At 39.3% G+C, this 24486-nt stretch overlaps 1 protein-coding gene across 1 annotated transcript in view; it reads right to left on the bottom strand.

Moving 5' to 3' along the window:
* rel.S (v-rel avian reticuloendotheliosis viral oncogene homolog S homeolog) overlaps positions 1–9451 on the bottom strand; it is a gene marked incomplete at its 5' end in the record, with an annotated part of 31564 nt that extends 22113 nt beyond the window's left edge. The window contains 1 exon segment of the mRNA NM_001088281.1: positions 9174–9451. Within this exon segment, the coding sequence (NP_001081750.1) occupies positions 9174–9180 (7 nt within the window).
* Between the last annotated feature and the right edge of the window lie 15035 nt (positions 9452–24486).

Here is a 24486-nt window from a genome sequence, read left to right as displayed (position 1 = left end):
AAGGAAAGGTAAATTACAAATAAAGTTCTTTACAATAGCCACAAAGTGGAAAAATACTTACTGGAATCGTTGCTCTATATGTTTTTCCATGTTTCTGCAATCCCAGATCGTAGTAAAAAATTTTGTGGGATACATGGAATAAAAACGCCATCCCTCTCGGTATCTCAATACTCTCTAAAAGGGCGCGCACATGCGCAGTATGAATTTTGTAAGCCCTGCGCATGCGTAACAGAGCCTTTACTTCCCCATGCGATTGGCACGGAGAGACGCAGCAGAGAGACGCCTTGTTTGTGCCTTGAGCTGTATGTGTGACGCGATCATGGGGGAGGACTCGATTTAGCGCATGCGCATTTCCAACAGGGAGACATAGGACGAGACGTGCACACGGCCAACATGGCGGCCGCAAAGACTGTAAAGTTGGAAAACTTCAACGCCACAGTATGAGTGCAACAAACCGAATTGGGGAGCGAAAATAATGCGGTTCAGGAGGGGGGCGCTCAAGTAACAATTACAAATAGGTATTGAAAATTACCTTTCCTTCTCCTTTAAAGAATCCCGTTTCCTACTAATGAACTAATGAAGTGATTGATAGGGATGGGCAAACCTTTCTCAGTAATGACGAGAGCTATCTCAGGCATTAATCTCTTTTGTTTGTATATGGTGAGCAGAATATAAATACACTTAGGGACAGATTTACTAACATTTGGGGAACAAAATCTTGATCTTTCCCCCTTTTTCAACCCCACTTTATTTTTGTGCTACAATTTCCTAGTATTTGTGAAAATTTCTTAAAGGAGAAAATAACGGAGAATGTTTTCTGTCCAAAGTGAGAGTTTCCCATAAAGAGGCGTTATAGGAATAGGTTTTCTGCTGTGAAAATATTTTAGTAACTTTCTGAATAATCTATACAAATAAGTCAAATCAACTGGATTTGCTGAGTTTTTTTTTTCCCCCTGGTAGGTTTAATAACACATCAAAGCTCCAATCTTGCTAATACAATCAACACCTTATTTATTCAATTTGTGGATTATGATAAACAGAATATGCTGATTGGAGCAACATTACAGAGGATACATATTCTTGAAGGAAGATTTACAAGTTATTCTGAATTGAGAAAGCCAGTTGGATGACTGGTGAAATGTCTTTATGGAAAAAAAGAAAACCCACAACAAGTCCAGTTGATTGGTCTTATTTCTATAGATATACCATGACCTGGATGAATGAGAATCTTCTTCACAAACTCTCTGAATAATGATTTTGATGTAATTCTGCAAGACATGATTGGTCATGGATTTTAAGGAGTGGTTATCTACAGGTGAACAATTTTAAGGAAAAAACAAAGTGTCTGAAGGCCAGCATGGAAGTTACTGCAGGGACAACATTGACCATGATTTACTAATACACACAGATAAAGCAGAATGAAATGGTAGGCTACACAAGCTCTATAAACTCTACACATCATACAACAGTGATCCTGTGGGGGCACGCCAAATATCTGTTAGTCTGTCACACGGCACAAATGAATCTGGAAAAACTATACATGTGAACACGCGAAGCTCCAACAAAATGAAACAAATACATTGACCCTAGTGCTCATTGGTATCAGAATCTCTGTGGCAGGGGTTGTTCATAAAATGATACAAATAATGTGTAAATAACTTGAGTGTAAAGGAATGGAACACACACTCAATTCATTTCCTCTTTACAATCGTGTGATGTCACACTGCTAAAAATACAATCAAGTAAGTTATGGTTGTGTGGAAACACCCCAAACATCTCATGAGACTGATAAACAAACCAAAAACAGTTCTTCCATCAAAGTAACCAGTCATTTATATAAATATATATACGTACGTGTGTGTGTGTGTGTGTGTATACCGGCACTCAACAAATTCCAAATAAGTCCTGGGTGCTCCCCATTTAGGCAGCAAAACAATTTACCTAATTTCCCCTAGGTCTCTCCTGGTGATAGTTGCCCAGTGCTGGCTGGAGGGGTCGGCGCCTCTCCCAGAAATATCAACAAAGAAGATTAGCCAAACAACACAGGCTGGTGTAGCGGGGATCTCCCCTGCACGTTTATTTCGTCAAGTGATGTAACGTTTCGGGGGCGTGCCCCTTCATCAGACATCAGATGTCTGATGAAGGGGCACGCCCCCGAAACGTTACATCACTTGACGAAATAAACGTGCAGGGGAGATCCCCGCTACACCAGCCTGTGTTTGGCTAATCTTCTTTGTTGCTCCCCATTTAGAACATGCAAAAGAAGCCCAAATAATCCAAATTTTGTAAAGTGACATCCCTTTTCTGTGTAATAATAAAACAGTAGCTTGTGCTTGATCCAAATGAAGATATAATTAATCCTTACTGGAAACATAATCAGCCTACTGGATTTTATGAAATCTTTACAAGATTTTCTAGTAGACTTAAAGTATGAAGATGTACAGCAAATTACAGCAAGAGCCTTTATCCATTCTGGATAACAGTTCCCATACCTGTATATTATATTATATATATATATATATATATATATATATATATATATATATATATATATATATATATATATATATATATATGTATATATATTTGTTTGGGAACCCTGCTTAATTCTTTGGAGTTTTGTTTATCATTGGCTGAGCTTTCAAAGTAGCAAATTCCTTTTAATATACAACATGCCTTATGGAAACAGTAGTATTTCAGCAGTGACATCAAGTTTATTGGATTAACAGAAAATATGCATCATAACAAAATTAGACAGGTGCATAAATTTGGGCACCCCAACAGAGATATCAATACTTAGTTACAAATGTAACAGCCTCTAGACGCCTCCTATAGCCTTTGATGAGTGTCTGGATTCTGGATGTGGCTATTTTTGACCATTTCACTGCATATGCCGCTCCTTTTCTAGGCCTGTCAGACCTGGGTTTTACAGCAACTGTGCCTGTGGCCTTCCATTTCCTTATTACATTCCTTACAGTTGGAACTGACAGTTTAAACCTCTGAGATAGCTTTTTCTAACCTTCCCCTAAACCATGATACTGAACAATCTGTTTTCAGATCTTTTGAGGATCCCATGCTGTCACTCTTCAGAGGAGAGTCAAACAGAAGCACAACTTGCAATTGGTCAGCTTAAAGGAAAACTATATCCCCAAAATGAACACTTAAGCAACAGATAGTTTATATCAAATTGAATGACATATTAAAGAATCTTACCAAACTGGAATATATATTTACATAAATATTGCCCTTTTACATCTCTTGCCTTGAACCACCATTTCGTGACTCTATCTTTGCTGCCTCAGAGATCACCTGACCAGAAATACTACAGCTCTAACTGTAACAGGAAGAAGTGAGGAAGCAAAAGGCAGAACTCTGTCTGTTAATTGGCTCATGTGACCTTACATGTGGTTTGTATGTGTGCACAGTGAATCTTACGATCTCAGGGGGCGGCCCTTATTTTTTAAAATGGCAATTTTCTATTTATCATTACCAAATGGCACATACTACTAAAAAGTATATTATTATGATAATGGTTCATTTACATGAAGCAGGATTTTACACATGAGCTGTTTTACTCAGTATCTTTTAATAGAGACCTACATTGTTTGGGGGGTATAGTTTTCCTTTAAGTACATTTTCTTATGATTGGACACACCTTCCTATGATGTTCAAGGCTTAACCAGCTAATCCAACCAATTTGGTGTTGCCAGTAATCAGTATTGCAAAAAATGTCTGCACAGCCAGTTTTTCACATATGATTTAATTTTATCCAACTGAATACTGCTTCACTAAAAATCTTTGTTCAGAAAATCCCCCAGTACTCAGATGTTCCTGGGAAATAAAAGACATACCACTGTTGTTAAAAGTGGAGTCAATTATTATGCAGGCTGAGAGGGGTTCCCAAACTTTTTCATATGACAAACATGGAAGAGATTCAGTTTTCCTGTTTAGTTCAAGAAATAATAAAAACCATAGATTTTGTGGTGATTAAAACAATAGACAAAAAGTCTGTTCTGCACAAACAAGCCCTATTCAGTGCACTTATGCTGAAAAAAGGGTCTATACAGCCCTATAAAAGAACCTTTATCTTCCAGAGGCAATTTTAAATAAAGCCAATAGGCTGGTTTTGCTTCCAATAAGGATTAATTATATCTTAGTTGGGATCAAGTACAAGCTATTGTTTTATTATTACACAGAAAAAGGAATTTTTTTTATAAAATGTGGATTATTTTGTGAAAATGGAGTAATTCCATAATTTGGTACTTACTGGATAATGGGTTTCCGGATAAGGGATCCCATAGCTGCTTCCGTTAACTTCAATTAAATGGCAAACAATTGTATTTTCTTGCACTAAGTTAGAGACACTTGTATGTGATGAAATGCGGTGATGATGTAGGGGTTCACCTCTGGACAAACATATGCAGTTTTTCAGCAGAAATCAGCAAGTCACGGTGATATTGCGAGTGACGAGGCAGCCAGTGGGACTGCAGACAGGGAAGTATTTCAACTACAGCAACAACTCGTATAACATGTAACACTTGAGCGAATGCATGTGCAGCACGGGATGATGTTGCACCTGTCAGCTACAGCTATTCAGAATGCTCGGCACCTGGGGCTTTCCAGATAACGGATCTTTCTGTAATTTGGATCTTCCTACCTTAAGTCTACTAGAAAATCATTTAAACATAAAAATAAAGCCAATAGGTTGGTTCTGCCTCCAATAAGGATTAATGATATCTTAGTTTGGATCAAGTACAAGCTACTGTTTTATTATTAAACAGAAAAAGGAAATTATTTTGAAAAATTTGAATTATTTGGATAAAACGGAGTCTATGGGAGACGGCCTTTCAGTAATTTGGAGCTTTCTGGATAACAGGTTTCAGGACAATGGATCCCATACCTGTGCAATGATCTCTATGGATATGTCTCTGGCAGTGATTGAACCATTACAGCAAGTGCAAGAACCATATTGGATGTTTTCATTTTACCGAATACTTTAAGGAATACGGCTGCTGTACTGATTCTCATGTATATTATCCATATTTTATTTTTACACCTGGACCCCAGTGACACATTCCTGGAGATCAGAAGGCATGGGGTATAAAACTGCCTGTATGGGGGCTGCTGTAAATTTGGATAAATCAAACACCAGCCCACTGCCATAAAATCAATGATTTGCAGCTTCTCTGAATTATGGCATTAGCTGTCCCCTAATTTCTAGGGATGCACTGAATCCAGGATTCGGTTAGGGATTCGGCCGAATCATAATTTGCATATGACAGTTAAGGTGGCCATACACGGAGAGATCCACTCGTTTGACGATCTCTCTCCGATATGCCCACCTTGAGGTGGGCAATATCGGTCTGATCCGATTGTGGGCCCTAGGGCCCAACGATCGGATCCTAACGAATGGGAACGGGTGGTTTGATCGCATCAACGAACAGATGCGGCCGCAATCCGGCCAGATCTCGATCGGGGAAGCCCGTCGGGGGGCCCATACACGGGCCAATAAGCTGCCGACTAGGTCTGTCCGCAGCTTTTATCGGCCTGTGTATGGCCACCATAACTGGCAAGGGGGGATATGTGTGACTTTTTGTCAAAAAACAAGTAAAAAATGTTTTCCCCTTCCCACCCCTAATTTTCATATGCAAATTAGGATTCGGGTTCGGCCGAATCTTTTGCAAAGGTTTCAGGGGTTCGGCCGAATCCAAAATAGTGGATTGGGTGCATCCCTACTAATTTCATGTGATGCACTGTACATTACATTTTAAATGAGTGTAGTTTACAAACAATGTATATATTCTCCAGACTTTGTGTCCCCTTTTTTGGGGAAAAAGAGAGAGTGCATAAACTTCCAAGTATTAACAGATTTGTATTTGTTAATGACTGGCTTTACCCCACCAAGACACTTACTAGCAATATATGTCTCCAGACCGGCTGCTCTTTAGTTGACTAATGCTGATAGATACTCCGTGGCTACTCGGTGCATATATGGATGGGCTGTTCCCTGTTATGATGTTACTGAAGTTTTGACTAAATTCCCCCTCTAAGCTTTGCTAATAAATTCATGCTAGACAAATACAGACAACTTTCATTATGTTATTCAGCGACAGAATGGGGTTATCCTGTAGCAGTAATATAATATATATATATAATTGTGCTATAAGGAGCTGGTTCATCTGCTTGTTTAACATGGTCATATTTCGGCCAACCTTGTGATTGCATAGCACTGCATTTGTTTCAGCATTTCGGGAAGTGTTCTGTCTCGCTCTCTCTTTCTCTCTCTCTGGTGTCATGCACTGGGGAATCTGAACTTCTTCTTTTTTGCTTTTAGAGACTTTTTTTTTGTTTCGGTGAAATAAAAAGTACCCTCCAAGATTCATGAATGGTTCACAATATTGGGGGACAGCCTTTCCTGTTGGTAGCCAAAAGAGCCAAGCGCTACTGTACTAACCCACAGGCAAAGAAACTGGGTTAAGGGCAGCCACCACCCAAAAACACTTTCATTACTTGACAGAGTGCTAGGGTGTAACTACTAAGCTTGTGACAATGTTAGGGTGAGAGTTGCATTTCCTGATTTCTTTTACTGGAAGGGAATGTTTATTTACGTGTGTGTGTGTGTGTGTGTGTGTGTGTGTGTGTGTATATATATATATACGCAACAGGGCTGCTTACCTGCTCCAGATTATACCACCCTGTCATTTGCAGTTTTCTATTACAATGTCATTCTCAATAAACTGCTACTCTAAGCTCCCAAATCAGCCCTGTGTTCAGCCCAGTGCATTCCTACAGCTCCTATGCATTGCCCAGTGCATTCCTACAGCTCCTATGCATTGCCCAGTGCATTCCTACAGCTCCTATGCATTGCCCAGTGCATTCCTGCAACTTCGGAGCTTGTCTCAATGTCTTCCCTACAGCTCCTATACATTGGCCAGTGCATTCCTACAGCTCCTATGCATTGGTCAGTGCATTCTTACAGCTCCTATGCATTGGCCAGTGCATTCTTACAGCTCCTATGCATTGGCCAGTGCATTCTTACAGCTCCTATGCATTGGCCAGTGCATTCTTACAGCTCCTATGCATTGGCCAGTGCATTCTTACAGCTCCTATGCATTGGCCAGTGCATTTGTACAGCTTCTATACATTGCCCAATGCCCATTACATTGCCGCAGCTTCGGTGCTTGTCTCAATGTCTTCCCTACAGCTCCTGTGATAAGACCACGTCCATCCCTACAGTTCATATGATTGGCCTAGTTCAGGAGTGCCCATAGTAATGTGAGGTCTAATCTTAGTGATATTGTCCCATTATGATCTACATCCATAAAGGCATTGTTACCATTCTGTTCCATGGAAATTATTACGTAAATATTATATTTAAATATATATTTCTGAGAAAATATATATTGTTTTATTTAACAAACAACTATTTCTTGTGTAACCTTAAAGGAATTGTTCAGTGTAAAAATAAAAACTGGGTAAATAAATAGGCTGTGCAAAATAAAAAAATGTATCTAATACAGTTAGTTAGGCAAAAATGTAATGTATAAAGGCTGGAGTGAGTGGATGTGTAACATAATAGCCAGAACACTACTTCCTGCTTTTCAGCTCTCTTGGTTTACAATTACTGGTTACCAGGCAGTAACCAATGAGAGACTTGAGGGGGGCTTCATGGGTCATAACTGTTGCTTTTGAATCTGAGCTGAATGCTGAGGATCAATTACAAACTCACTGAACACTTATGTCCCATGTGGCCCCCCTTATAGTCACTGACTAACTCAGAGTTAGAGAGCTGAAAAGCAGGAAGTAGTGTTCTGGCTATTATGTTACACATCCACTCACTCCAGCCTTTATACATTAAATTGTTGCCTAACTAACTATATTAGATACATTGTTTATTTTGCACAGCCTATTTACCCAGTTTTTATTTTCACTCTGAACTATTCCTTTAACATAAATATCAATGAAAATAATGAAATAGGAGGGTGACTTAGACCAGTGTATTGAGATCTACTGATCACCAGCTAAAAGTCTCCTGGTACATCCCATCTACCTTTTGGGCAGCCCTAACCTAGTGTATTTGTACTGCTCTTATGCTTGACTTAATGCATCCCTACAACTCTTGTGTTTGGTCCAATGCATTCCTACAGCTCCTGTACTGCACCAATGCATTCTTACAGCTCCTGCACTGCATCAATGCATTCTTACAGCTCCTGCACTGCATCAATGCATTCTTACAGCTCCTGTGCAGCACCAGCGCATTCTTACAGCTCCAGCGCATTCTTACAGCTCCTGCGTGGCTCCAGCGCATTCTTACAGCTCCTGCGCGGCACCAGCGCATTCTTACAGCTCCTGTGCTGCACCAATGCATTCCTACAGCAGAAGTGGCTGCTGGCAGCTCTAGTAGGTTGGTGGCAACAATACTACAGGTAGCAAACGTATTGCACATATCTGTGGCACAAGTACAACTGCCGGTATTTCCTTGTAAACACTGTAATGCTCAGTCAGCAAAGAGAAACCAGTGCAGTATTCTGTGTACACCCATTCACTGTAGCCAAATGTAGATGTTATAATAATAAGCATGAGAATACAAACATAGGAGAAGAACTTTTTGTAACTAGAATGATCAATTTCCTCTATAAAGCTGGGGGCATTTCCTTGTAAGGCATCTGTTGTGGTGGAACTAGATCTCACAGAAATGCCATTTGTCACAGCGGGATATAAATATGTAAGTGGGAATACAGGGAATATTGGGGCGGCTCTAGTAATGGGGGGCATAAACATATATGAGGCATGTCCAGCCTGAAGCACCTCTACATCTTCTGCAACTTCTTCCTGCTCCAAAAAACAGCTGGAAGGCTGCACAATGGACTTGTACCCTGAATAATACATATATATATATATATATACATAATACACACAGAATACATATACATTATATATATATACATAATACACACAGAATACATATATATATATATATACATACATAATACACACAGAATACATATACATTATATATATATACATAATACACACAGAATACATATATATATATATATACATAATACACACAGAATACATACATATACATATACCAAATACACACCTAATACATAATAAGGTTGTAAGTATGAATCTGGGGCCCTGGTCTGGCCAAGTGACGTCAGACTTACCGGCCATGTTGATGAGGTCAGTGTGGGACAGTCAGTGACGTAAGAGCAGAGGAGAGTGACGTATGAGTAGAATAAAGGGCAGCAGGAATCCTTGGGCAGCTCCAGAATAAGGTGACAGAGACAAACAGTAGGACTCACAGCTTGTACATCTTCTTTTGGAGACGCGACCCCACAAATATCTCCAAGGAAAGCGAAAATCCAGTGTGCGACCACTTTAGCCTCGTGCTGAAGCCGACAGACACGTGACACAAGCAGCTGGACTGAGACAAAACGAGGAGCTGATGTTGGAACTTTGTGCCTCTCACAGCAGCTCCAGTACCACTCACAGCCGGACCTACAGCACACGCGTATTTACTTATAATTCCCCTGCGCGCACTACGTCTTCTGAGTTGACACTTAGTTTTATGTAGCCTTCCGCATTAGCGCCTCTCCACCAATCAGAAGGGCGGCCCGAGCTGTGTGGGCGTTTCTGCGGTTGTGGAAAGTCCCTTTACCTGACAAGTGACACACGAATATGTCACAGCCGCGCGGTCATGTGACGGACGTTACCTCGAGCCGCAGATTTCGTTTATCTGACACTTTGGGGGCTTCAAGGGGGTTGATTGCTGGGGTGTCACTGGGGTGACACATAAAATAGTGATTTCGACGTCAGTGACTGATTCCAGCCCGAAGATACCCATGTGACCACGTGACCGCCCGATGGCGGGAAATTCACATTTGTTGGTCAAGTACCGCCCAAATAAACTCCAAGTACAGTCAAGTGTGAGCTCAATATGAGCTTTTAGATAAGGTTTTACCCTCAGCTTTTATATAAGGTTTTACCCTCAGGTTTTATGTAAGTTTTTACCCTCAGGTTTTGTATAAGGTTTTACCCTCAGGTTTTATATAAGGTTTTATGTAAGTTTTTACCCTCAGGTTTTGTATAAGGTTTTACCCTCAAGTTATATATAAGGTTTTACCCTCAGGTTTTGTATAAGGTTTTACCCTCAGGTTTTGTATAAGGTTTTACCCTCAAGTTTTATATAAGGTTTTACCCTCAGGTTTTATATAAGGTTTTACCCTCAGGTTTTATATAAGGTTTTACCCTCAGGTTTTGTATAAGGTTTTACCCTCAGGTTTTGTATAAGGTTTTACCCTCAGGTTTTGTATAAGGTTTTACCCTCAGGTTTTGTATAAGGTTTTACCCTCAAGTTTTATATAAGGTTTTACCCTCAGGTTTTATATAAGGTTTTACCCTCAAGTTTTATATAAGGTTTTACCCTCAGGTTTTATATAAGGTTTTACCCTCAGGTTTTATATAAGTTTTTACCCTCGGGTTTTGTATAAGGTTTTACCCTCAGATTTTATATAAGGTTTTACCCTCAGGTTTTGTATAAGGTTTTACCCTCAAGTTATATATAAGGTTTTACCCTCAGGTTTTATATAAGGTTTTATATAAGTTTTTACCCTCAGGTTTTGTATAAGGTTTTACCCTCAGGTTTTGTATAAGGTTTTACCCTCAGGTTTTATATAAGTTTTTACCCTCAAGTTTTATATAAGGTTTTACCCTCAGGTTTTATATAAGTTTTTACCCTCAGGTTTTATATAAGGTTTTACCCTCAGGTTTTGTATAAGGTTTTACCCTCAGGTTTTGTATAAGTTTTTACCCTCAGGTTTTATATAAGTTTTTACCCTCAGGTTTTATATAAGGTTTTACCCTCAGGTTTTATATAAGTTTTTACCCTCAGGTTTTATATAAGGTTTTACCCTCAGGTTTTGTATAAGGTTATACCCTCAGGTTTTATATAAGGTTTTACCCTCAGGTTTTATATAAGGTTTTACCCTCAGGTTTTGTAAAAGGTTTTACCCTCAGGTTTTGTAAAAGGTTTTACCCTCAGGTTTTGTAAAAGGTTTTACCCTCAGGTTTTGTAAAAGGTTTTACCCTCAGGTTTTGTAAAAGGTTTTACCCTCAGGTTTTGTAAAAGGTTTTACCCTCAGGTTTTGTAAAAGGTTTTACCCTCAGGTTTTGTAAAAGGTTTTACCCTCAGGTTTTGTAAAAGGTTTTTACCCTCAGGTTTTGTAAAAGGTTTTACCCTCAGGTTTTGTAAAAGGTTTTACCCTCAGGTTTTGTAAAAGGTTTTACCCTCAGGTTTTGTAAAAGGTTTTACCCTCAGGTTTTGTAAAAGGTTTTACCCTCAGGTTTTGTAAAAGGTTTTACCCTCAGGTTTTGTAAAAGGTTTTACCCTCAGGTTTTGTAAAAGGTTTTACCCTCAGGTTTTGTAAAAGGTTTTACCCTCAGGTTTTGTAAAAGGTTTTACCCTCAGGTTTTGTAAAAGGTTTTACCCTCAGGTTTTGTAAAAGGTTTTACCCTCAGGTTTTGTAAAAGGTTTTACCCTCAGGTTTTGTAAAAGGTTTTACCCTCAGGTTTTGTAAAAGGTTTTACCCTCAGGTTTTGTAAAAGGTTTTACCCTCAGGTTTTGTAAAAGGTTTTACCCTCAGGTTTTGTAAAAGGTTTTACCCTCAGGTTTTGTAAAAGGTTTACCCTCAGGTTTTGTAAAAGGTTTTACCCTCAGGTTTTGTAAAAGGTTTTACCCTCAGGTTTTGTAAAAGGTTTTACCCTCAGGTTTTGTAAAAGGTTTTACCCTCAGGTTTTGTAAAGGTTTTACCCTCAGGTAAGGTTTTACCCTCAGGTTTTGTATAAGGTTTTACCCTCAGGTTTTGTATAAAGTTTTACCCTCAGGTTTTGTATAAGGTTTTACCCTCAGGTTTTGTATAAGGTTTTACCCTCAGGTTTTGTATAAGGTTTTACCCTCAGGTTTTGTATAAGGTTTTACCCTCAGGTTTTGTATAAGGTTTTACCCTCAGGTTTTGTATAAGGTTTTACCCTCAGGTTTTGTATAAGGTTTTACCCTCAGGTTTTGTATAAGGTTTTACCCTCAGGTTTTGTATAAGGTTTTACCCTCAGGTTTTGTATAAGGTTTTACCCTCAGGTTATATACTGAAAATTTGTCTTACCTGAAATTTTCTTTTTCTTTAGTCCGAAAGGCAGCACACATTGAGATAACATTTCCACCACAAATCTGGTAGGACAAAAAAAAACACCTCCATTAATTTCCCAATAAAAACCCCAGCCCTCGGCCTGCCCCTTCAGTGTTAATTCTAAAGCTCACACAGGAAAACAGTACACCCAATGATGCTCAAAAAACTTTATTACTGTAGGAATTCTATGCTGCCTTTTCGGACTAAAGAAAAAGAAAATTTCAGGTAAGTCAAATTTTCAGTTTTCTTTGTGTCCTGCAGGCAGCACACATTGAGATTTAGCAAGCTAAACAGTCTGGGTGGAAAGAGCCGTTTCCAGAATTCTGCTGCCGAAGGCTGCATCCTGAGAGGCTGCTAAGTCCAGTTTATAGAACTTTGCAAAAGTGTTTACACGTTGCTGCCGTACATATATACTTAATACATATAAAGGATTTTTCTGCCCAAGAAGTGGCCATGGCTCTTGTCGAGTGTACTTTCAATTGATCTGGAGGATCTTTCTCTTTCAATTCATAAGCAAAGGAAATTGCCTTCTTAACCCAAGAAGCAATGGTTGGCTTTGAAGCTGTAAAACCCATTCTCTTTCCTGCACAGAGAACGAATAGATGATCAGAGAGTCTAAATATCTTTGACCTTTCAATGTAGACTGAAAGACACCTATGTACATCCAAATTCTTTAATTTATGCTCATCTTCACTCTCAGGTGTCTGCAAAAACGCTGGAAGAATTATCTGAGCATTAATATTTTTTGAAAGACGGAACTTTTGGCCTAAAAAAAGGTAATGTCCTCAATATTACTTTCTCTGGGAAGAAAACTGTATAAGGAGGATCTGCTTCCAAAGGCTGAAGTTCTCCTACTCTTCTTGCTGATGTAATTGCTATCAAAAATGCTGTTTTCCAGGAGAGGGATCTGATGGGAATTTCTTGAATAGGTTCAAAGGGATGTGCACAAAGAACAGAGAACACCAAATTTAAATCCCAAGGAGGTACTATCACTGAGATCTTTGGCCTTAATTTGAAAATTGCCTTCACAAATCTCTTAATTTACGGCTGAACTGCTTTATTTTTGTGAAGCATTGCTGACAAAGCTGAAATGTGCACTTTTATTGTGTTTGGTTTTAACCCCTTGGAAAAACCTTCTTGCAAAAATTGAAGAATAGAAGCAATAGACGCATCTTTTGCAGTTAAAGTGGACCCGTCACCCAGACATAAAAATCTGTATAATAAAAGTCCTTCTTAAATTAAATATGAAATCCAATTTCTTTTTTTTTATTAAAGCATTCATAGCTGTTGTAAACTCGTTTAAAAATATTAGCTGTCAATCAAATATTGCCTACCCCGCCTCTATGCCTAGGCATAGAGGTGGGGCAAGCAATTACTTTCACTTTCCATTCAGCCCTACCTAGATGTCACCGCTCTCCCTACATTCCCCCAGCTCTCTTAACCATTTAATTGTGTAACCAGGGCATGGGGATGGACATTGGGTCCCTGTCCCCTGGTGCACAAACAAGATTCTGAGATGATACAAGACTTGTCTTAATAACGATGTCCACAAAATGGCGCCTTCCTGGTTGCTATAATTATGAGTTACCAGACTGATGGAAACAAGATTCAAATAATTTATATAGTGTAATTAAAGTTCATTTTGCTTGACTAACATGATAAAATAGGATTTGGATAATTTTGTTTGGGTGATGGGTCCCCTTTAACTTCCTCTCTGAACACCATTTTTGAAAAATCTTCCACACTCTTGTGTATATTCTAGACATAGAAGATTTCCTTGAACAAAGCAAATTGTCAACTACTTTTTCTGAGAGTCCTTGCTCTAAAAGGCTCTCTTTGTCACGTTCCAAGCTGTTAACCTCAACCTGCTGGGATCTGGATGTTTCAATCTCCCCTGAAGGAATATACTCTCTGATGAGAAGTCTCCAAAAGACACCTTTTGACAGATCTATCAGATCGAGAACCATATCCTCCGGGGCTATCATAATTACTGATGCCTGCTCTTGTCTGCCTTTCTGCAATACCCTCTGAACCATTGGAATCAGAGGAAATTTGTAAGCCAGGTTGAATTTCCATGGAATTGACATTGCATCCAAATAAGTGGGATTGTCTGATCTCTTTAGTGAAGCTAATTTTCACAGCTTCTTGTTCTCACGTGAGGCCATCAAATCCACCTGAGGAACTCCCCACTTCTGCAATAGTTGTTTGAAGATTTGTGGATGAAGCTCCCATTCCCCTTGATCTACAGATCTTCTGCTGAGAGCATCCGCCAATGAATTGTTCACCCCTTTGATGTGAACAGCTTTCAGGAGACAAATATTGAGCTCTGCCCATTGCATAATTCTGCAACACTCCATCAGAAGACTGGATCTGGTACCCCCCTGACGGTTTACATAAGACACCGTCACTACATTGTCTGATTGAATGAGAACTTCCTGATTCTTTATCAAGTGAGCAAACTTTTGAAGCACCAAACTAACTGCTCTGAGTTTAGGAAGTTTGACGACTGAATCTTCTCCCAAGCTGTCCATTTGCCTTGGACAACTTGATCTGCTGGGTAACCTCTCCAACCTAGGGCTGATGCATCGGATGTTATTATCAAAAACTGAGGGGGACAAAACAAATTGCCCACTGAAAGGACTCCTGGACTTGTCCAGATATTCCACTTGTCTTTTCCACTGACGAAGAATTTCCTCTTGCAGAGGTCTCATATGGAACCTTGCCCATGGAACTGCCTCTATTGCCAATGTCATCAGGCCCAAAACCCTCATGGCCATATGAATGGAAACAACCCGGCTCCGTCTGGGTTGCCTTACAGATGGCCTGAGAAGAGACCGCTTGTCTTGGGGAAGGAACACTTTCATCTGTTTTGAGTCTATTACAAGACCTAAAAATTTCATGGAGGTAGATGGTAGCAAATTCGACTTTCCTTCGTTTAAAAGCCAACGATGACTCGTAGAACTGATAGAGTTAGATCCAGATGATTCTTCATTTGAACAAGAGATGTTGCCTTCAGAAGCCAATCATCGAAGTATGGAACCAGAAACACTCCCTGCTGTCTGAGGAGTGCTGCCAGAACTACAATTACTTTGGTGAATATCCTTGGTGCCGATGAAATTCCAAAAGGAAGTGCTCTGAACTGAAGATGCATTAGTTGATTGTCCAGAAAGACTGCAATCCTGAGGAACTTTCTGCTGACTGAATGAAAAGGAATATGCAGATATGCGTCTTTTAGGTCTATCGTAACCATTACATTGTTTTCTTGAACAATGTTCATTGCTGACCAAATGGTCTCCATTCTGAACCTCTCTCTTCTTATAAATCGATTGATGTATTTTAGATCGATTACTAAGCGCCACTGACCATCTGCCTTGAGAACCATAAACACTCGAGAATAAACTCCCAGTCTTTGTTTTTGAAAAGGAACTGGTTCCAAAAAAGTTAAAATCTTTTATGACCGACTCCAAACACATTTGTTTCACCAAATTCTCCTTTTTCTGATTTAGACAAAATCTTTGAACTGGAGGAGTGTGAAAGGTGATAAAATAACTTTCTCGAATAATACTGAGGACCCAAGAATCTGTAGTTGATTTTGACCATATTGGGAAAAAATAGATGAGCGTTCCACCTACTCTCCCTTCACCTCTGGTGTCAGAACTGCTTTGGCTTAGCCTGAGAAAAGTCCTTTCTTGATTCAAAGTCTGTTGATGGATTTCTGGCTCTGACAGATCTCCCTCTATTACTGAAATCTCTTCCCCTGTCACGATTTCTGAATCCTCTGTAAGATGAGGACTGGGAGGGAGACTTTCTGGAAAAGGGACGAAAAAAAGTTTTTTTCTGATAATTTTTTTTTGTCCTGTGGAAGAGTTTTTCCCTTCCCTGACTCAAGATTCTCCAGCAATTTATCTAAAGATGAACCAAAAAGATGTCCCGGGTCAAAAGGAATAGATATTAAGGAATTTTTTTAAGCTAAATCCGCTGACCAAGCCTTTAACCACAAAGCTCCTCTGCCCACCGTTGAGAGAGCCAAGGTTCTTGCTCCCAACCTTAAGGAGTCTATAGCTACATCACTCCCAAACCTGCGTTTCCTTCGAATCTACGGGAAACATAGATTTAAAACGCTTAGAAATATCCGGTTTCTTTCCTGGATCTTGCCATTCCTTTTCCATCAATTGTTTTATAAAACGATGTAATGGGAACTCCATTGACTTTTTCTCTGAAAAGTACATCTCCTGTCTATCTTCTGAATTTCCAGGAGTCTTCCCTTCGCCAATAACTTTTTTTAATCTCTATAATCAATTTAGAGACTTTTTCCACTGGAAACAGAAAATACTCCTGTTTTGCCTTAACATGCGAGGATGAAGAGGAAGAGGCAGATAAAGAAACATGCAAATCTGAAACCACCGCCTCTCTGATATTAGAGGAACCCCCTTCTGAGGAAGATATAACAGAGGACCTCATCTCCTCAAAAGTCTTTGACAACATGCTTTTGAACCATTTCATAAATTCTTCCTCTTTATTTGCAGAGCTTGACGTTCTTGAACAAGAAGAATAAGTGTCATGGGGGAAATCTTCTGGCAAAGTCTGATCACAACTAATGCATATATTATGCTTAGATTTTCTCCTCCTTTCCCCAGCTCTATTACTATCAGCCATCTAAGGAAGAAAAAACAAACAGTCTTATTAAAACCAATTAATCATTTCTACAGAAACTGACAAAGGCTACAATTAAGTACCTTAGCAGCCTCCAAATATTTATCACAGCCTGGTAGCACAGCAGCAGGAACTGTTATAACGAATGCAGGCAACTAAAATCCTTCTTACTCAGTATAAGTGCCTGCAAATGAGACCGCACCCTTACAGTGCACATAAATATATCCCCCCTTACCGGCTTCTCCTCCTCTCGTATTTTGAATTGACATCGCCAAACCGCACAGTATAGAGAAGCCGCATCAGCCTGCAGCTAGCTGAAACCTCGCCAGTCAGTGACGTCATCCGCCTGCGCCTCCTGGCATCGCTACACACGGCAGGGGAATCTTAACGCTAGGATGCTGCCAAACTTTCCGTTTGCAGCACCTAGCTCTGCTACTCGCCTAAGGGTCTCTTCTCCTATACCCCCGGAGTCACCCACTCTGGAGTGGTCACCCCTGCGGCCTACATTACATACATAATAGATTTTACCCTCCGCCTTGGGTTTTATATAAGATTTTACCCTCGGGTTATATATAAAATTTTAATTTAAAGAGATTGTGGCAAAACATGACATCAGCACAGTAACGAAACTAGGTGGGGGCGGGCCGTGCAGCCGGGCCCCCCCCACCCTCATCCGTGCGAATTTACTTTGCTGAGCGATCTGCTGGGGGGCCCTGCGTGGGTGCCATGAATGTGATTTTTTTCCCCTGTTTATCATGAGCTTTATGTCCTATTCAGCATGAGTGGCTGCCTCTGTAGCTACACAGCAGCTTGTTTATATGAACTATAAGGGCCCATTTACTTAGTTCGAGTGAAGGAATAGAGGAAAAATAGTTCGAATTTTGAATGGTCGAATATGGCTACTTCGACCATCGAATGGGCTACTTCTACCTTTGACTACGACCTTCGACTTCAAATCGAACGATTCGAACTAAAAATCGTTTGACTATTCGACCATTCGATAGGATTTAATCGTTCAATCGAACGATTATTCCTATGTTTGTTCGATCGTAGGAATAGGAATAGAGCAAAATCCTTCAACTTTCGATATTCGAAGTTGAAGGATTTTACTTCGGTCGAATATCGAGGGTTAATTAACCCTCGATATTTGACCCTAGGTAAATGTGCCCCTAAGTGTTTCTGAAACAAACTTGCAATTTTAACAGTGCAAAATAATGAACATTTACATGCATATAAAACCCTTTCATCTTTTGGTGCTAGAGTTGCTTTTAAACACATCGAAGCACCACCCAGTGTCAGACATGAAAATTGCACTAAGCAAAAAATAGCACCAAGCAAGGGGAAAACATCAGTTGTGTGTGTGACGGATTAGTGATGAGCAGATCGACAAAAAGGTGAGCCGTCTGCATTTATATACTCACACCAGACCCAGTCATCTTTTATATTCTCACACCAGACCCAGTCATCTTTTATATACTCACACCAGACCCAGTCATCCCTGAAGTCTCTAAAGGGTGAAGATGCGAGTGCAGTTACAAGTAGTGGGGCATAATGAGGTTGCAGGTGGGCAGAGTTCGACCGCAGACCCATAAAAGTCTTTGAAACTCATTTTAAATTGTAGAATTAATTCTCTGCATGTCAAACAGTCTAATATAGTATTAGCAATCAACATTATGGTAGTAGCATGTTTAATGAATAAAGATTTAGTATAATTTCAGATAAACTTTTAAGATGAAAAAAAGATGAAAAATTGTTCGGACATTTCTAGTCATATGATTGCACAGCCATTGCTCTATATACTGCAAGACAGTAGCCCAAAGCACACAGCAGTCAGAAGAGACTCTTGCAGGTGAGCAAATACAGAAGTCAAGACTAGTGTTTAAGGAGCAGGAACACCAAAATAATTAAACGTTTTTACAGTCATTAACACAGAATATACAGTTAGCATTAACAGAATTCAGGCCCAAATGAACTTTATACCATATTGTATCATCAGTAGGATTTCACTGATCTATAAAGATAAACAGTTCCAAAAGTTGTTACTGATCACACCACAAAAAGAGAAAAGGGAAAAAAGGAAAATAAAACTATATATATATATATATATATATATATATATATATATATATATATATATATATATTGAGATATATATATATATATATTGAGATATATATATATATATATATAGAGTTTCATAGTTACATAGTTAAATTGGGTTGAACTTGATGGACTTTGTCTTTTTTCAACCCAATTTAACTATGTAACTATATATATATATATATATATATATATATATATATATATATATATATATATATATATATATATATATATATAGAGAGAGAGAGAGAGTTCTTTTTAAACATGCACCCTCAATGTATTTACATTCACTCTTATCAGTGTTGCAAATTCCCAATACAAAACTCATACATCAAATATTGTAAATCGATGTGTTTTGAAAAAGGGAAATCTTGTAGAATCAAAATGATACCCACGCTCCAACTAGCGCTAGAATTGGTAGTCGATTATACTCACAGGCGCATTGAATGTTTCACCCATCAAATCTTTAAAATCACTTCCGATTTAGGATGAGCTGCATATGGACAATAAAGGATAGTATGTCCGGAATGTTTTAAAGAGCGGATCTTTGAAGACACGTCATTGTTCTTGGAAGAAGCCCAGTGCAGAAGCAGAATGAGAATATGTGCAGTAGAGACTAAGCAACACTGGGGATACCACAGCAGATACTGCCAGGAAACTTTCATTCTAAAAAGCGTTTTTAGAATGGAAATTTGTAAGAGCAACTCTTTGATTTATTAAAATACATAAAACATTCCTGCACATGATATCCTTTATTGTACACAAAGGAAATTTCAAGTGACTTTGGTGAATGCAACATATTCAGTTCATCCTTAATCAGAAGTGATTTTGAACATGTGATGGGTGAAAAACATTCAATGCGTCTGTGAATATAATCGACTACCAATTCTAGACCTAGTTGGATTATGGGTATCATTTTGATTCTACAAGGTTACCCTTCTTCAAAACACATTGATTCACAATATTTGATGAACGAGTGTTTGATATAATTACTGTAATGGGAATTTGCAACACTCATAAGACTGAACGTAAATAGACTGAAGGTGCATGTTTAATAAGAACTCTATATTTTTGTATCCTTTTTCCCTAGTCTCCTTTTGAGGTGTGATCAGTAACAACTTTTGGAACGGTGTATCTTGGAGGTGGAAGAGAACCTTTGATCTATAAAGATATACTCGGAATACTTTAGAGTATGTAATGTTTCTAAAGAGAATAGTTAATTGACAAATTCTGAGAGCTGCCCTGCTACCATCTTTGGAACAAACTGTAAAATCTAGATAAAAGCACATACCTGTGTGTATCCGGAATACTAGGGCTATCAGATCTAGAGCTTTTGTGGAGTCATAAGGGGTTCCAGTGTCTGTGACTCTAGAACTATCTAAACAACTGCCATCCAAGGAGCTTCTCTTAGACAATAGTGCAGGTGCTGATCTGTTGATATCTGGAACACTTTGCTAAAAATGGAAAAGAATACGTTCAGAAAATGTGTAACAAAAATTATTTATTAAAAAGTCACCTGGTGCATGTAGTACCTTTTTTCCTCTATTGCACCACTTCTGCTGGAAAGTAGTGATGGAGTTGTTTTTGCTTGACATGGGTTGTTTCATTTTCATCCCTTTCTTTAGCAGGTTTATGTTGTTTGCTTGCCTGTACACTGCAAAGGACATGTAACTTTAACTTGCAACACTAAAATTATGTGAATCTGTGAAGGATTTATCATCCTTGCAGAGTCAAATCTGAGTGTTTCAGTTGCACAATTAGCAATTTCTTATTTGTGCCAATGCCACTAATGGATGTTGGGACATAAACTAAAGAGTTGAACTTAGACAACTGTTTTTTGTTCAATCTAACATAACTATACAACATAAATAAATGTAGGGAAATACATTTTGGATGAGGGAAAAGAAAAATAGGCAAAAACATTTTAAGTTGGGGCAACATGAACCATTTGGGAATGGTAAAGTCTAAGATGTACCAGATGTTGATGTATTCACCAATAGGATAAAAGCAAATCTACTATGCATCTTTTTTTGAACATTTTTTAAATGAATAGTTCAGTGTGAAAATAAAAACTGGGAGAAGAGATAGGCTGAAATGTTTCTAATATAGTTAGTAAGCCAAAAATGTAATATATAAAGGCTGTAGTGAACAGATGTCTAATAAAACAGCCAAAATCCAACTTCCTGCTTTTCAGCTCTCTAACTCTGAGTTAGTCAGTGACTATAAGGGGGGCCACATGGGACATAACTGTTCAGTGAGTTTGTAATTGATTCTCAGCATTCAGCTCAGATTCAAAAGCAACAGATATGACCCATGTGGCCCCCCCTCAAGTCTCTGATTGGTTACTGCCTGGTAACCAGGGTAACCAGTCAGTGTAAACCAAGAGAGCTGAAAAGCAGGAAGTAGTGTCTGACTGACATGTTATACATCAAATCACTCCAGCCTTTATACATCACATTTTTGGCAAACTAACTATATTAGAAACATTTTCTATTTTGCACAGCCTATTTATTTACCCCGTTTTTATTTTTACACTGAACAATTCCTTTAAGCTTTGCTTTTAATATAGTCAATAAAAATCACATGAAAAAACTTGACATTTACAACCCTAAGTGAACGTACATAGCATTTTGTGCTGCTATGCAGTGTAATGAAACCTTGTATTTTGAAACCTACAGCAGAGACCGTCTACAAGAGGCATCTCGTCAGCCTGTGATACAAACTCCACTAGTTCTGGATCCTTCTGCTCCCATGATTATGATGGATACTTACAAAAAATCTCAAAACATGGCAACCATGGCTTAAATACACATCACAAAGTAATGAACCCATTATCCAATGGGGATGTGTGCTGGCTGCACTTGATTGAATGATGCAGTTTTAATCTACTTTTATTCAGTCTTCCCTCTGTATTCTTTCTAACTTCTCTTGCTTCAGTTCAACAAGTGAATTTAGGGTCAGGGCACACGCTCAGATTCGGGGAGATTAGTTGTTCGGCGACAAATGTCCTCTTCTTCGGGGCGACTAATCTTCCTGAACTGCCTCCCGTCGGCTAGAATGTTAATCACCAGCGGGATGGCACTCGGAGCACTTCATTTTCCAAAGTCGCCCGAAGTGACAACTGTTTGTTGTCAGCTTCACCCCTGTCTTATGTACCTGTACCTGTCAAGATGTGGCATTGTCCCCCTGAATCAGTGGTACAGGCTGATACATTAGATAGGTACAAGGAAGGGTTGGATGCTTTATTCTCCAGTAGCTCCTCCCAGCAGACAGGAGGGAGCCAATGAGATTAGAGGAGGGAAAGGGGTGTTACAGGGAGAGCTGGGAAGTGAATCAGTGGTACAGGCTGATACATTAGATAGGTTCAAGGAAGGGTCGGATGCTTTATTCACCAGTAGCTCCTCCCAGCAGACAGGAGGGAGCCAATGAGATTAGAGGAGGGGAAAGGGGTGTTACAGGGAGAGCTGGGAAGTGAATCAGGGGTACAGGCTGATACATTAGATAGGTACAAGGAAGGGTTGGATGCTTTATTCACCAGTAGCTCATCCCAGCAGACAGGAGGGAGCCAATGAGATTAGAGGAAGGAAAGGGGTGTTACAGGGAGAGCTGGGAAGTGAATCAGTGGTACAGGCTGATACATTAGATAGGTACAAGGAAGGGTTGATGCTTTATTCACCAGTAGCTCCTCCCAGCAGACAGGAGGGAGCCAATGAGATTAGAGGAGGGAGCCAATGAGATTAGAGGAGGGAAAGGGGTGTTACAGGGATAGCTGGGAAGTGAATCAGGGGTACAGGCTGATACATTAGATAGGTATAAGAAGGGGTTGGATGGTGTTTAGCAAGTGAGGGAATACAGGGATATGGGAAATATCTCATAGTACAAGTTGATCCAGGGACTGGTCCCATTGCCATTTTGGAGTCAGGAAGGAATTTTTCCCCCTCTGAGGCAAATTGGAGAGGCTTCAGATGGGTTTTTGCCATCCTCTGGATCAACTGGCAGTTAGGCAGGTTATATATAGACTTAATATGTTACTATGTTGTGTAGGAAGTGTAGAAGCAAACTCTTTTTTTTTTTTTTTTTACTTATTGGGGAGATTTATCCTCTATTAATTGTTGGCTTCATAACATCCACTAAGACCAGACTGATCTAGTGTCATCCATCAGTGCCTTGGTAATGTGTATTGTTACCCCTCGGACATAAAGATAAAATCCTCTTCTAAATACCATCTTGCACCTGCTTTCTTAATCTTTCGCAGAAGCTTTGTAATTTGCTGGGCCAATTCCCTATTACACTTTAAATGGTAGGCAAGATTAATTAAGTGATTCACCTGAGCAGAGAACAGGTTTAGTAATGGAAAGTAACTGTGAGCTTAGTGAAGCACTTGTAATTTCACAGTCTTCAATCAGGCCCCCTTCTCTGATCAACTCATTGTCTCTCAGCAGGACAAGAAGCTCTCCACGGGACACAAGTGATTCGTATGCAGTCACGTTCATTTTGCTTTGTGTTTGTCTTTAGCTGTTGGAGATTAATGAATAAAGGTAGCGTTTAAAATTGCAAGCCATTTACTTTTAATCGTTCTGTTGGAAAATTCTTTTTTTGTTGTTTTTATTTCTCCTCTCTTTTATTCTGATTACCTGAAGCAGTGCACTTAAAGACCTGTACAGAGTGTGTTCTGAGCTGGGTAATTTCTAAGTGCTTAGTCTATCGGCAGGCTTTGCAAACAGTAATACTTTTTTATTGAGCCATAATGAAAACCGTCATTAGAAGAAATTACGAGAACATTATACCACATTATGGGTCACATTTGCAGGAGAGGTACAGGCACGGCCAAATGAACCTCAACTATTCTCACTGCAATCAAACTATTACATTATTTCCCATTGTAGTACAACAACGCATGCAATGATCTTTTGATTCGGTTTTGAAGAGGGTTGTCTCTCCTGCAAGCTGAATCCTAATCAACTGCTTTAGCTAACATTTAAAGGGGAACTATCGCAAAAATGAAAATGTAATATAAACTTTAGCATACTGAAATAAGAAACCTTGCAAATACAATCAATAGTCTGCATTGTTTCTGAAATAATCAAGTTTATCTTCACTATTCCTCTCTCAGCATCTGTTTCTCTTCATTCTGTCTTCATACAGCAGTAGGGTGTCAGATATTCAGTGTTGGACTGGCCCACTGGGATACAAGGAAAACTCCCGGTGGGTCCAGGTGTCAGTGGGCCTCTTGCTTCTAATCATTTAGCCTATTTCATGGTCATACCTGTTTCTTTCTGGGAACAAAGAGGCTAAATAATGAAATGGTTGAGTGAGGAGAAGAGGAATAATAGTTTGGAAAGTGGGCCCACGGTCTAAGGTTTTCCAGTGGGCCACTGGCATCTCAGTACGACACTACAGATATTCACTGACAGTTAGATCCAAAATATTTTATAAGGGGGCTCCTTTTGCCTAGAAGATGTATTAGAGGTCACTCTATTAAACTCACCAGACATCATGTCTCTCTACATGCAGGATTTGTGCAAAAGGCAGTTATTTT

Source organism: Xenopus laevis, chromosome 5S (genome assembly GCF_017654675.1).
Source record: "Xenopus laevis strain J_2021 chromosome 5S, Xenopus_laevis_v10.1, whole genome shotgun sequence".
In the NCBI taxonomy this organism is placed as follows: Eukaryota; Metazoa; Chordata; class Amphibia; order Anura; family Pipidae; genus Xenopus; species Xenopus laevis.
Note: the sequence above shows the minus strand (reverse complement) of the source record. Positions and strands in the feature narration are given on the sequence as shown.